General features: G+C 41.6%; 1 protein-coding gene across 3 annotated transcripts in view; it reads right to left on the bottom strand.

Annotated features, from left to right (window-relative positions):
• Positions 1-15,605, bottom strand: part of LOC138981495 (vasoactive intestinal polypeptide receptor 1-like) — a 229,091-nt gene that overhangs the window by 3,296 nt on the left and 210,190 nt on the right. For all 3 annotated transcript variants that reach the window (XM_070354436.1, XM_070354438.1, XM_070354437.1), the window contains 7 exons: positions 14,822-14,916; positions 12,546-12,708; positions 4,924-5,080; positions 3,943-4,003; positions 3,579-3,648; positions 3,047-3,138; positions 999-1,179 (listed from right to left, as the gene is read on the bottom strand). In XM_070354436.1, coding sequence (XP_070210537.1) covers positions 999-1,179; positions 3,047-3,138; positions 3,579-3,648; positions 3,943-4,003; positions 4,924-5,080; positions 12,546-12,708; positions 14,822-14,916 — 819 coding nt within the window. The remainder of the gene's footprint in view (positions 1-998; positions 1,180-3,046; positions 3,139-3,578; positions 3,649-3,942; positions 4,004-4,923; positions 5,081-12,545; positions 12,709-14,821; positions 14,917-15,605) is intronic.

The following is a 15,605-nucleotide window of genomic DNA, read 5'->3' on the forward strand; positions in this document are numbered from 1 at the left end:
TCCCCCCCCCCCCCCCCGAATACACACAGACGGTTTCACCCAACCATTAACCATCCGTTCGTTCATCACCCTACCGCCCCCCCCCCCCCCCCTCGCTAAAGGCTGTCCTTAATTGAGCCCCAAGTCGACTTTGCAAAGACTGCGCGGAGTCTTTTTAACGAGAACTCAGTGCTTAAAGGCCGCACAGTAAGCCTCCCGTAAACCATCACAGATACTGGCAGGCTTTTACACACAGTACAAATACCAAACGGGAACATCCTAGGTGCCCTACGTAAAGAGCGAGCAATTTTCAAAGAATTAATTTTGCGGAGAGAGTGTCAGAGACAATCGGACCGTGGTGCGTTTTGGCGCTAGACCTAACTTTTAAAATCTAAATAATAAATTGACAGCTTGTTACACAAACATTCTTAAATCATAAAATAATTCTTTTTTCATCAAGACAAGATCAGTACAATTCGAAGTTTTGAAAGTTTGAAAAAAGAAAAGCCCGGAAGCAGGGTCACGCAAGGTCGTGGTTCTCGTTGCAGACGACGGTTTATACCTATCGTCAGTTTCTCTGAACAGTCAAAAGCCATCGCTAGAGTTCTTGTGAACCACAGCCGTTTGTTTCGTGCATAGACAGAGATACTTAATAACGTGCTATTGCAGATAAGCTCACACCGAGTCGCATTCAAATTACTAACTGACGACTACACTGTGAAAAAGGGAAACACGGGTTCACGATGGCTCAGGGGTAAGATAAACCACGCAAAAATAAATTCTTTGAAAATTGCTCGCTCTTTACGGAGGGCACCTAGGATGTTCCCGTTTGGTGAGCGTTCAAATGGAAGGGTGTTTGTACTGTGTGTAAAAGCCTGACAGTATCTGTGATGGTTTACGGGAGGCTTACTGTGCCTTTAAGGTTCGTGCAGCAAGCAACTTCGCGTAGTCGACTTCACCCAATTTGGCAATTAATGACAGGCTTAAACCCTCCCCCTGTATTGACGAGCCAAACCGACCTCCTGATTGAGGAAGCAGAAGAGGAGGGCGACGAGGAAACCCTGGAAGGAGTTGAAGAGCATCTCCACGTACATCTTGAAGACCTCGGAGGTGGGACTGATGTCGTCAGGCAGCCAGATGAAGCCCATGTAGTACACGGCGAACAGCGGGATCAGGATCAGCGTAGACTTGGCCAGTTTTCTGTTGGAAGAGACATTATCAACAAGGTTAAAGAGGGTACCCACTGACACTCAACCTAAAGGGTCTCGGGACCCCAGGTTTTCTGTTGGAAGAGACATTATCAACAAGGTTAAAGAGGGTACCCACTGACACTCAACCTAAAGGGTCTCGGGACCCCAGGTTTTCTGTTGGAAGAGACATTATCAACAAGGTTGAAGAGGGTACCCACTGACACTCAACCTAAAGGGTCTCGGGACCCCAGGTTTTTTGTTGGAAGAGACATTTTGAATAAGGTTGAAGAGGGTCCCCACTGACACTCTACCTAAAGGGTCTCGAGACCCCAGGTTTTTTGTTGGAAGAGACATTTTCAATAAGGTTGAAGAGGGTATCCACTGACACTCAACCTAAAGGGTCCGGGACCCCAGGTTTTCTGTTGGAAGAGACATTTTGAACAAGGTTGAAGAGAACCCCCCACCGACAATCTTCCCAGAGGATCCCGGGACCCCCAGGTTTTCTGTTGGAAGAGACATTATCAACAAGGTTGAAGAGGGTACCCACTGACACTCAACCTAAAGGGTCTCGGGACCCCAGGTTTTTTGTTGGAAGAGACATTTTCAACAAGGTTGAAGAGGGCTCCCCATGAGGTACACAGTGAATATTACGAGCCAAGACATTCCTGACTCCCTCAAACCTGATGTTGTTCAAATCCCTCACATAAGAATGAAAGTCGCTTGTTATAATTAATTTCAATTCTTGTCATTCTCTCAGGTACCAGGAGAACGGTTCCGAATAACTCTCACTAACTCTATTACATAATCATGTCGTATGCATTATGGAGCGCTTACTTCCCTTTGTTTAGCGGATCCCTCAATTCTTGTGTTGTTCGTTATTGTGGAATATTTATTTCTCTGTGCCTTATCCCCCTCTACATAGAGAGTCCCGAGACCCCCTATTTTTATTTTTAGGGAGTCAAAGGACCTCTTCAGCGAAACTTTAGAAGGTCCGCAGGGCCGGACCCAAGGGGGGGGGGGGGGGGGGGGTCCAGGGGTTCCGGAACCCCACCCCTGGAAAAAGCATGTACCTTGCTTTGAGTGGGTTTTTTTTAAAATAAATTCGCTGATTTGCCCCCCAAAAAAAGGAGGACCCCCCCCCCCCCCCCCTTACAACTCATTTGGTCCGGCCCTGGTCCGGGCCAAGACCAGAAGGTCTTCTGTGAGACCTTCCGAAAGAGAGAGAGAGAGAGAGAGAGAGAGAGAGAGAGAGAGAGAGAGAGAGAGAGAGAGAGAGAGAGAGAGAGAGAGCCATTGATAGCATGATTGTTTACTGCGTTATCTCATGCAGTGTTGTGGTTTCCTGTCATAATGGTTTAGCAGCGGGAAGAGTGTGTAAGACGACACTTGAGGCTAAAGAAATTACAGTGCAAATCCGTGGGAGCAAATTGCTGTATTACATGGCCCAATGACATGCTAATGCCCGAACAACTTGTATCTTCTTCCTCCCTCTCTCTGTCTCTCTCTACCACACTTCTTTGTTTTCCAGTGTGTGTGTGCGTGCGTGTGCGCTTACTGTGATGTGTGTGTTAGTGTTAGTGTGTGTTAGTGTTAGTGTGTGTGTTAGTGTGTGTGTTAGTGTGTGTGTTAGTGTGTGTGTGTGTGTGGTTGAGTGTGTGGGTGCTGCGCGCGCGCGCGCGCGTGTGTGTGTGTGTGTGTGTGTGCTTGCGTGCGTGTGTCAGTGCGTGCGTGCGTACGTGTATTTGTGCGTACGTGTGCGCCTTCAGAAAGTTATTGCAATCTCGTGAAAATGAGATTGTCCAAATGCCTGTGCATTATTTGTTCAAAATTTCACCTTCATTTTCATAAACATTTGTGTGTGTGGGCAAAACCTGTACCTGTAACGCACTTTCTTGGACTCGGGGCAATTGACCGCCGTCAGTTTCGTGAACAGCGTTCTTACAATGTTGATAAAGAAGAGAAAATTCACCTGCAAAATAAAAATCTCACAATGGTAAATGTTCTCATGACAGTCAGGTTGTATTTTTGATTTCTCTCTCTCTGTCTCTGTCTCTCTCTCCATTGATCTCTCTCTCTCTCTCTCTCTCTCTCTCTCTCTCTCTCTCTCTCTCTCTCTCTCGCATCCTCTCTCGCATCCTCTCTCGCATCCTCTCTCACTCTCGCTCTCGTTTTATTTATTTATTTATTTCTCTCTCTCTCTCTCTCTCTCTCTCTCTCTCTCTCTCTCTCTCTCTCTCTCTCTCTCTCTTGCTGGATCATCATCATCATCATCATCATCATCATCATCATCATCATCATCATCATCATCATCGTCATCATCATCATCGTCATCGTCATTGTCGTTCTTTTCCTACTCCTCTTTCTCCTCCTCGTCCTCGTTATTATCATTGACAATGTTGAAATACTGACCGCTACAGAGGCGAACATCGGTCCTCGAATGATCCAGTAGAACTCGTCCCGCACATGAACATTCCAACACCTGCATCAAACGGACACCTTTTAGTGACAGTATAATTATACAGAAAGCAGAAGAAGAAGAGAAAAGGGGTTTGGGTGGGTAGGGGGGGGGGAGGGGGGGGGGAGGGGGGGGAGAATAAACAGATAAACAGATAAACCAATCAACCAATCAACCAACCGACTAACAATAGGGCTGTGAAAATAGAGTTCTGAATGAATGAACTAAAGAAAATTAAAACATTGTGTAAAATTATCCCAAATCTATAATTAATCACACAGAGAGAAACAACAACCCCAAAATAGAAAGCATACTCACAGCATGTCGTCATACAATGTTCGGCAGGTGACCCAGGGTATTACGAATAATAGCGGTAATACTGAAAGGAAAAGAGAAAAAATAAATCAATTATGTGTCACAAAATCTGTCTAACGTCAGTTTAGCTCGTATTTGTATTTGTTTTTATGCGACAACATTGTTGTATTGTATTCTGATAGCGCTTTCTAAGCGGGACTCATTTTCTAGGCTTCTTATTTGCTCTAATTTGTAAGGTTTCACTTTTCGTGATCCAAACAATCAGACTCAATATCTTCACTTTCAGACAACTTGGTCAAAAGACATCTTACATAATTTGCAGGCCAAAATCATAACGCTCAGCACTTAACATATTCTCCACGGTGAATTCTTACTCAAATAATTCATATTATAAAGCTCAAAACCCTCCCTATCCTCCCAAGTTTTCTTAGCCTTATGTAACTCAGTCCCAAAAAAGCCTTACATAATTTGCAGGCCAAAATCATAACGCTCAGCACTTAACATATTCTCCACGGTGAATTCTTACTCAAATAATTCATATTATAAAGCTCAAAACCCTCCCTATCCTCCCAAGTTTTCTTAGCCTTATGTAACTCAGTCCAAAAAAAGCCTTACATAATTTGCAGGCCAAAATCCACAACGCTCAGCACTTAAAATATTCTCGGCTAATTGTCTGGTGAATTTGTACTAGACTAATTCATCTTATAAAGCTCGAAACCCTCCCTATCCTCCTCAGTTTTCTTGGCCTTATGTAACTCAATCACACACACACACACACACACACACACACACACACACACACACACACACACACACACACACACGCACACACACACACACACACACACACACACACACACACACACACACACACACACACACACACACACACACAACCAAAAAACCCCAACACATTCCGTTATTTGCAGGCCAAAATCATAAACACTTATATAAAAAATATTCTCCGCTGCTGAAAACACTCACCCCAGCCCAGGGCACAGAACCACCACATCTTGGTTTTATCGGCGAAGACGGATACGGAGAGGATGAGGACGAGGTAGAGACCCTCGTTGAACAACCACATGAGGCTGGTCAAGAGGATGTACATGAACAGCGTGAAGAACAGCTTACACGGCCAGTGCTGTCAGACATATAGAACATATACTCCGTCACGGCGGAGGGCTGACCGTGCACCCAAAAGCGGACTCTACCAAATGGGTATTTTTTGAAAGCTTGGGACCTGCCGAACATAAAAATCGATGTTAACAAGAAATATTCAAGGGCGCACTTTCTCTTCTCAGTCAAAATTCAACTATACCCTGAAGAGTGATGCACAAGCAATGTACATCACAAGCAATATTTTTTGATATTTCCAAAGCGTTCGATAGAGTATGGCATCGTGGTCTGATTTATAAATTATACGCAATAGGTATAAGAGATATGTTATTAGAATGGATTAAAGATTATTTGTCTGATAGAACTCAAGCTGTAGTTATAAAAGGTTGCATGTCAAATTACCGCTGTGTTCATTCTGGTGTCCCTCAAGGGTCAGTCTTGGGGCCACTTCTGTTTCTTGTTTATATTAATGACATTGTTGTTGATATTAAATCAATAATTAAATTATTTGCCGACGACACGAGTATGTACGTGTCCCTCGATAATACACTTGAACGCACTGAAATTTTGAATTCTGATGCACAACAGATAATGCAATGGGCAAAAAATTGGAAAGTTAATTTTAATCAGTCCAAAACTGAATTATTGACTGTCTCTTCTAGAAGACAACCGGAAACATTGCCGCTAAAATTTGGCGAAGAGATATTAATTGAAACCACTGTTCATAAACATTTGGGCGTGTATCTGCAAAATGACTGTAAATGGAATCATCATGTACACTCTATAGTTGTTAAAGCTCGTATTTTAGTTGCATGTTTGCGTTCCTATAAATATCGGCTCAGTCGCAAGGCACTAGAAATGATGTATAAGGCTTTTATTCTTCCTCATTTTGACTATGCAGATGTAATATGGGATAATTGCAATGCAATGTTGGCAGTTGAACTTGAAAAAATGCACCTAGATGCTATTAGAACTATTATCGGAGCTGTTCGTGGAACAAGCCATCAAAAACTTTACAATGAGTCAGGTTTTACAACACTGCAAGAACGGCGCAGAAAACATAAATTGATCGTTTATTTTAAATTAGTTAATGGTCTAGCGCCAGTGTACTTACTTGATTACTTACCATCTCTCATTTCAGCAGTAAATCCGTACCACCGACGCAAACCATATGATAGGCAAATGTTTCGATGTAGAACTGAATTATATAAGCATTCCTTTTTTCCTTCTGCAACATCTTTATGGAATGAATTACCTGATCATATAAAACAAACGAATTCAATTGGTTGTTTTAAAAGATTTTTGTCCAGAGATGACCCTCTAATTCCCCCGTATGTCTACTCTAAAGTTCGAAAAGCAGAAATCATTCATTGTAAATTAAGATTAGAGATAAGCGATTTAAATGCAGATATGTTTAAAAGACATTTGACAAATGATGTTTTCTGCAGGTGTGGTTTTCATGTTGAAAATTGTGAACACTTTTTATTTGACTGTCCATTGTACACGAATGTTAGAGCAACCACTATTGATACTCTACCAGATAATAATAATATTACTGTTTTGTGTGCTATGTACGGTAATAGTGACAAGTCCTTGGCTGAAAACACAGCGCTGTTTTATCAGATTCAGAAATGTATATTAGACAGCAATTGTTTTTGTTTATACGATATGTTTAGCGATTTTATTATAGAGCATTGAATTGATCTGTAGTGGATGCACTCTCTCTCTCTCTCTCTCTCTCTCTCTCTCTCTCTCTCTCTCTCTCTCTCTCTCTCTCTCTCTCTCTGTATCTGATTGTCCTCTGTGTCTCTATGTGTGTGTCTCTATGTGTGTGTGTGTGTGTGTGTGTGTGTGTGTGTGTGTGTGTGTGTGTGTGTGTGTGTGTGTTTTTTTGTGTGTGTGCACGTGTGTGTGTGCACGTGTGTGTGTGTGAGTGTGCGTTGTGTGTGTGTGAGATTTCCGTACCACTGTTGCTATAGTTATCGTTGTTGTTGTTTTTGTTTTCATTTGTTTAAATATCATGCATTTACAATATTGTCCGCCACATTACTCGTTTGTTTCTAAGAGCACATTTATAAGTTTATCTTGTTGTGCTCCCTTAATTACAATTTTCAATAACGGCTTTGTATTTATGCAACTGAATAAAACTGTTTAAACCAAGAGTGATGCACGAGCATTTCAGACGCTTGCCTCTGAAAAAAGACGTTCTCAGCCAAATTACGAACTCAAACTGGTACGTTTTACATATAAATGTGTTAGTTGGTATCTTTTGATTATCACAAAACAATTTGCGACTGCTTTGGCCGAGGATGCTGGTGACAGTATCATTATTATGAACCCTACCCTAAATCCAGGAAAGACGTCGTCCAAAATGTAGGTAAGTTTTGATTAAAAATAAATTCACACAAGACTAGTATTGTTGTTTGGCTTCAATGGATATATTTTCGTCAAGTATGATGTCTTTACATAATATCTGTATAATATGAATGGATTTGAACCATATACTATGTCATTATGACATTCCAATCTTCCTTACCCCCAGCCCAGTAAAGCGTGCGAGACGTTTCCTGAAAAAATGTCGCTTTGTGGTGCGAGTTCAGTGTGACATGATTAGTTTCCAGAACCCCATTTCTGACTTTCAAAGTTTATCTACATACATTTAGCAATGCACGAGCAAAATATGACAACTTAATGGTGCCTTTTGGTTTAATGCTATGGTAAAATTGCTAGTGATAGTGTTTACAGCTTGAAACAAAACATAACAGATGGGAATAGTCTTCCTCAATCTGGTTCAGAGCATAATGTATTTCTATTTTCAGAGGTAGCATTATTTCTGATAAGAGCTAGAGCCAATATAATGATGCTGAATATTTGAAAAATGAACTTTGTGACTCATCTGAGTAGCAAGAGAGCCTTCGTGATCGTCAGCGTAAGGCTTGCTGTCTTCAAGGCAATTCCTAGATGAACAACTTAACACTGCGTTCGATTATTCGCCCGTTTCTTAAGCTAGAGCTTTGAGACTTTACACGCGTCTAGGGCTACATGTACGCTTTACAATACGTAAAATATAGTTGACTCTCGCGTTATTTAAAGGTCACAACAAGGTCATTACCAGGCAAAAACGAGGGAAAACCGAGGGAAAGTACCATTTTCTGCAACTGTTTGCAAGAAAAAGATTTCAAATTCAATTGTTTCCTGGGATTAACGCATCTCTAGACATGACAATCATCCGATTATCAGACATCAATTGTGGAGGTCACGACAAGGTCATTACCGGGTAAAAACGAGGGAAACCCGAGGGAAAATACCTTTTTCTGCAACTTGTGTGTAAGTAAAAGCTTTCAAACTCCATCTTCTTCTGGTATTGGCGCATCTCTAGGCATGACAATCATCTGATTAACAGTCCTCAATTTTCAAGGTCACAACAAGGTCATTACCAGATAGAACCGAGAGAAAACCGAGGGAAAATACCATTTTCTATAACTTTTTTGTAAGTAAGAGCTTATAAACTCCATCTTCTTCTGGGATTAGCGCTGATTTCAATGACCCTGAAGTCCGAGGAAAGTTTTCTTGACCCATGCCTACTTTGAAGGTCATGACAAGGTCAAATTTACACGTTTTCTATTTGGGAATATATTTTACGGTCAAATAAAATACTTTCTGGACGTCAGCTATTTTCGAAGCTAAAGCTTAATTACAACTTTACACACGTCTTGGGATTTATGAGACATAACGCAAATATTGTTGACTCTCGTAATATTTAAAGGTCACACAACAAGGTCATCACCAGGTAAAACCGAAGAAAAACCGAGGGAAAGTACCATTTTCTGCAACTGTTTGTAAGAATGAACTTTCTAATTCAATTGTTTCCTGGGATTAGCGCATCTCTAGACATGACAATCATCTGATTAACAGTCATGAATTGTGGAGGTCATGACAAGGTCATTACCGGGGAAAACCGAGGGAAAATGCCATTTCCTGCAACTTGTGTGTAAGTAAATGCTTTCAAACTCCATCTTCTTCTGGTATTGGCGCATCTCTAGACATGACAATCATCTGATTAACAGTCCTCAATTTTCAAGGTCACAACAAGGTCATTACCAGATAAAACCGATGGAAAACCGAGGGAAAATACCATTTTCTGCAACTTTTTTGTAAGTAAGAGCTTATAAACTCCATCTTCTTCTAGGATTAGCGCTGATTTCAATGACCCTGAAGTCTTTGGAAAGTTTTCTTGACCCATGCAATGTTTGAAGGTCATGACAAGGATGGGATTTTACACACGTCTAGGGCATTATAAGACATGAAACAAATATTGTTGACTCTCGTAATATTTAAAGGTCACACAACAAGGTCATTACTGGGTAAAACGACGGAAAATATATCAACTTTATGACTCGTCTGAGTGCCAGGACAGCCGGTGTGATCCTCAGAGTCAGGCTTGCAGACCGCAAGGCTATCGGTAGATGAACACCTTAACATTGACTTTTTCTTCTCTCTCCCCTTCTCTTCTACCCCTATTACATCCAGCCCCGCCCACCCCCCTAGAGCCCCTGTGGGCGAAGGAAGATGTCATGAATCTGCCTCAACAGCTTTAGCTTAGAAAATAGCCGAACACAAATAGAAAACGTGTAAACTTGACCTTGTCATGACCTTCAAACTAGGCATGGGCCAAGAAAACTTTCCTCGGACTTCAGGGTCATAGAAATCAGCGCTAATCCCAGAAGAAGATGGAGTTTATAAGCTCTTACTTACAAAAAAGTTATAGAAAATGGTATTTTTCTCGGTTTTCTCTCGGTTCTATCTGGTAATGACCTGGTTGTGACCTTGAAAATTGAGGACTGTTAATCAGATGATTGTCATGCCTAGAGATGCGCCAATACCAGAAGAAGATGGAGTTTGAAAGCTTTTACTTTCACACAAGTTGCAGAAAATGGTATTTTCCCTCGGTTTTCCCTCGTTTTTGCCTGGTAATGACCTTGTCGTGACCTCCACAATTGATGTCTGATAATCGGATGATTGTCATGTCTAGAGATGCGTTAATCCCCCAAAAATAATTGAATTTGAAAGCTTTTTCTAACAAACAGTTGCAGAAAATGGTACTTTCCGTCGGTTTTCCCTCGTTTTAGCCTGGTAATGACCTTGTTGTGACCTTTAAATAACGCGAGAGTCAACTATATTGTATGTATTGTAAAGCGTTCATGTAGCCCTAGACGCGTGTAAAGTTTCAAAGCTCTAGCTTAAGAAACGGGCGAATAATCGAACGCAGTGTTAAGTTGTTCATCTAGGAATTGCCTTGAAGACAGCCAGCCTTACGCTGACGATCACGAAGGCTCTTCTGCTACTCAGATGAGTCACAAAGTTCATTTTTCAAATATTCAGCATCATTATATTGGCTCTAGCTCTTATCAGAAATAATGCTACCTCTGAAAATAGAAATACATTATGCTCTGAAACAGATTGAGGAAGACTACTCCCCTCTGTTATGTTTTGTTTCAAGCTGTAAACACTATCACTAGGATTTTTTACCATAGCATTAAACCAAAAGGCACCATTAAGTTGTCATATTTTGCTCGTGCATTGCTAAATGTATGTAGATAAACTTCGAAAGTCAGAAATGGGGTTCTGGAAACTAATCATGTCACACTGAACTCGCACCACAAAGCGACATTTTTTCAGGAAACGTCTCGCACGCTTTACTGGGCTGGGGGTTAGGAAGATTGGAAGGTCATAGTGACATAGTATATGGTTCAAATCCATTCATATTTTACAGATATTATGTAAAGACATCATACTTGACGAAAATATATCCATTGAAGCCAAACAACAATACTAGTCTTGTGTGAATTTATTTTTAATCAAAACTTACCTACATTTTGGACGACGTCTTTCCTGGATTTAGGGTAGGGTTCATAATAATGATACTGTCACCAGCATCCTCGGCCAAAGCAGTCGCAAATTGTTTTGTGATAATCAAAAGATACCAACTAACACATTTATATGTAAAACGTACCAGTTTGAGTTCGTAATTTGGCTGAGAACTTCTTTTTTCAGAGGCAAGCGTCTGAAATGCTCGTGCATCACTCTTCAGGGTATAGTTGAATTTTGACTGAGAAGAGAAAGTGCGCCCTTGAATATTTCTTGTTAACATCGATTTTTATGTTCGGCAGGTCCCAAGCTTTCGAAAAATACCCATTTGGTTGAGTCCGCTTTTGGGTGCACGCTTTCCTTCTTTGCCACTACTAAAGCAAACGTGTGCAAGATTGTATGTTACACGCTTTGGAGCATGTGCAAGAACGGATTCAAACTCGAAATTGTCCCTCCAAAAGCCCCAAAATGCACACACGACTTTTATTTCTCCTGCTGTTGTCGTGTCTTCTCTTTACAAATTCTTCAACGCTGAGAATACTGAAAACGGCATCCCAGACTACAGTACTGTTTCCATACGCGAGTTTAGCTTCCCTTGGAAAGTGGCTCGCTCAGGAGGCCTGTTAGTCTGAAACTAGAAGGACAGAGTTCTGAACATAGATGACAAAGACCCCGGAAAGAACAAACATTTCGCGGATGCAGACACAGAAAGACGTCATGAAGAATGGAATGCTTCAAAAGATACAGACTGTGACGATGACTGTGACGTCATTCACATATACCGAGACGTCATTCATAGTTGTTCGTTCACTTTCGTCAAAAAGTAGATCTCTCCACAATGGCTGCTCCTGTGTTTAGGTTTATCAAGCGTGAGTACGCAAAACGTGTTTGTTCTCTCCTCTGTTGAAGCTGTGAGACATAATCGCCATTACGAGCTAGTCGTGTGACAGAGAGTTTTCTTGCACACTCGACTGCTGCTGTTTCACTCCGGCTAAAGCCGTCGTGAAACATCTACAGTCTCGTGTGCAAGAAAACTCTCTGTCACACGACTAGCTCGTAATAGCGGGTAATACCAGCTACGCGAGTCTGGTCAAGAGGATGTACATGAACAACGTGAAGAAGAGCTTACACGGCCAGTGCTTTTAGACGTATAGAACATACGACAACAGGTTAAATATGCATGTATTTTTCTTCCAGTATGCTGGGTTGTAATTGCTCAGTAGAGTCAAACAGTAAAAGGCAAGAAGAAGATGTACGTGAACAATAAGAACAGCCTGCACGGTCAGTGCTGTGGGACATATAGAACACACGACAACCGGTTAGAATTGTGGTCATTTCTGCAACTTTGGGCATTGCTAACTGAAGTCTCTGACTAGTGAAACGCGGGGTCAAAATGTAAACTAACTTTACGGTGCTCACTGACTTCCATTACATAATGAATTTCTAGAAAGTTCCAGGAAGTATCGACCATAGCCCACTGTAAATGAGATGAAACGTAGTAGAAAACAGTCTCTGGATGCTATTATAACAATAGTGTTGACCACAGTGACCCCTTTGGCAGAAATGGCCACACATATGCATGTACTTTTCTTCCAGTATGCTGGGTTATGATTGCAACTGACCGTTCCTTCCTTGAAGACCATGTCCTCACCAGCGCTGTTGACATCGTCAGGGAAACCCAGGTCTTGGACAAGCAGGATGTTCTTCAGCAGGGAGAAGCCTGCCCGGAACAAGAAGGCGAAGAACATGTGCAGGTGGATCAGGTTGCGCTGGCAGTGCAACCGTCTGCAACAGGAGAAAATGAGGTGATGAATTACAAATAAGTTCAAAATCAGAATAAAACTGGGCAGGATACGAAACAAACCCAGCAGTTAAGTAAGACGGCAGAGAGTAAGAGTTAACAGGACGGCAAAGAACATGTCGTCACGCTCATAAGATAATTGCCTATGTCATTGTTTGATGTTTTGAGAAAAACGCAAAAAACTTTCTTTGGTTTCTGAACAATCTGCCTATCACATTTTAGTTATAAGTTTCAAATTGCCTATCTGGAGCTGTTACGTGAGATAAAGAGCTGAAAGCAAAATTTTCAATCAGCAAAACTGCATAACAACCCACAAAGAGCTTTTGCATACCGTCACATTATCAAAACAAGTCTTCCAGTATCATAAAGAAAAAGTGCCTATCTCAAAAAACGAGATCGGCAGTTTTGCTTTCGTTACCGTGGCAATGGTTTTCGTTGGTCTGAGAGTTTGTACTCTCTAACACATGATAGATACCCTTCCAGTAGCTTCCCCTGTAGTTTCACTACAGACATGCCTAACACTGAGATAGGTATTTTTCTTATGAGCGTGACGATGTGGAGATGGATCAGGTTGCGCTGGCAGTGCAACCGTCTGCAACGTGGCCCAGGAGACGATTGTAAGTTTGCTTTGTCAAGACATCATCATAAGCCGTAGGCTTGTTGTTGTAGGGGAGACCGGGGCTAGTCCGCCTACTTTTATGCTTTTGGTAGCATAACTGGCGAGTTTGATGAACTAGAAGACTGATTTTTTTTATTTTACATCAAGACAAATGTGTAGCTGATATCAATGTGCAGACAGTTTTTCTGTGCGCATGAACATGTGTTGTACATACTGCTTTAAGTAGACCTACCCTATCGTAGGCGAACTTGCCCCAAGTCGGGGTAAGTCCGCCTACAGGGTGGGGCAAGTCCGCCGCTCTCATCCCATAGTAGGTACAAGACTAGTAGTGGGCAAGCTTTAGTGGGAAAGCTTTTTTAATTCCCTTCAATATTTAGGTTCAAAAATGCCAATGACAAAATACGAAAAAAATGTAACACAAAATTACGTTAGGGGAGACCGGGGCTAGTCCGCCTACTTTTATACTACTTTTATGCTTTTGGTAGCATAGGCCTAACTGGCGAGTTTGATGAACAAGAAGACTGATTTTTTTTATTTTACATCAAGACAAATGTGTAGCTGATATCAATGTGCAGACAGTTTTTATGTGCGCATGAACATTTGTTGTACATACTGCTTACGGTGAACATGCCCCATGACAAATAGGCGGACTTGCCCCTGCACGGGCAGGCAACTCTAGTGCCAGATAAGGAGCACAACATGGGAAGGAGGAAGCAAAACTTTCGTCAGAACTCGACCTTAATTAACGCACTTTCACTCGACACCAAGACTAAGTATTTGTTCTCAGAGGTAATGCATCAAAACCTAAGTCAACTCCTATGCATTCATGTTACAAAAATGAAGAAAAACACTTTTTGTGATCTGTACTCACGATATATGGGCGCGCAACCTCTGAACTTCTGCAGGATATGGCGGGAAGAAGGGACACCACTCCCACATGGTGTGAATGACTAAAAGGTGGCAAACGTAAGAATAAACAGACAAAGACGGATGTGCCCCGGCGGCGGACTAGCCCCGGTCTCCCCTAATATTTATACATTTTTGGAAATTTCATGAATATGTAAACAGGAATAAAATGTAAAAAAAACCCACCAAAAACTAACAACAACCAAGGGGCAGATGAAAGTAAGTGCAAAATCAGAACAAAACTGGACGACAGAGAGTAGGAGTGAAAACGAAGGCAGAGAAAGAAAGTACCAGTTAGTTTGTGAGGAAGCGCGCCCAAGACTGCGAGGGAGGTCCGGGGGCATGACCCGCCCCCCCCCCCCCCCCAACACAAATATTTTGTCCGATGAAGCAAAATGGTGCTATCTGGTGCCATCCGAGCTTATACATTGCCGCGGAACTTGATATTTTTTCTATCTCTTTATTTTAAGTTTTTAATTTTTTTTACAGCTGGAGGGGGAACGTTGCACTTGCACCCGGACCCCCCCCCCCCCCCCAACCTCGTCCACCCCTGCTATAAGATACGACCCTACCTGAAGTAGATCATGATGGTGACGGCCATGATGAGGGCAGCCAGTGACATGGAGTAGCCTATGGTGTACAGCAGTTTGATGTTAGGCATGTGTAGCTGAAATGGAAGAGAGGACTTGACAACAAGAAAAAAGAGAGAGAGAGAGAGAGAGAGAGAGAGAGAGAGAGAGAGAGAGAGAGAGAGAGAGAGAGAGAGAGAGAGAGAGAGAGAGAGGTAGACGGACAGGTAGGCGGACAGGTAGGCGGACAGACAGACAGACAGAGATGCAAAGACGAACACAAAGACAGAGAAGAAAAGAAACAAGTCGCGAAAGGCGAAAATACAATATTTAGTCAAGTAGCTGTCGAACTCACAGAATGAAACTGAACGCAATGCCATTTAGCGCGGTAGTGGTTACGCTATGCTGCATAGCACGCTTTTCTGTACATCTCTTCGCTTTAGCTTTCTGAGCGTGTTTTTAATCCAAACATATCATATCTATATGTTTTTGGAATCAGGAACCGACAAGGAATAAGATGAAAGTGTTTTTAAATTGATTTCGACAATTTAATTTTGATAATAATTTTTATATATTTAATTTTCAGAGCTTGTTTTTAATCCGAATATAACATATTTATATGTTTTTGGAATCAGCAAATGATGGAGAATAAGATAAACGTAAATTTAGATCGTTTTATAAATTTTTATTTTTTTTTACAATTTTCAGATTTTTAATGACCAAAGTCATTAATTAATTTTTAAGCCACCACGCTGAAATGCAATACCGAAGTCCGGGCTTCGTCGAA

This window comes from Littorina saxatilis, linkage group LG12, assembly GCF_037325665.1.
Source record: "Littorina saxatilis isolate snail1 linkage group LG12, US_GU_Lsax_2.0, whole genome shotgun sequence".
Classification (NCBI taxonomy): Eukaryota; Metazoa; Mollusca; class Gastropoda; order Littorinimorpha; family Littorinidae; genus Littorina; species Littorina saxatilis.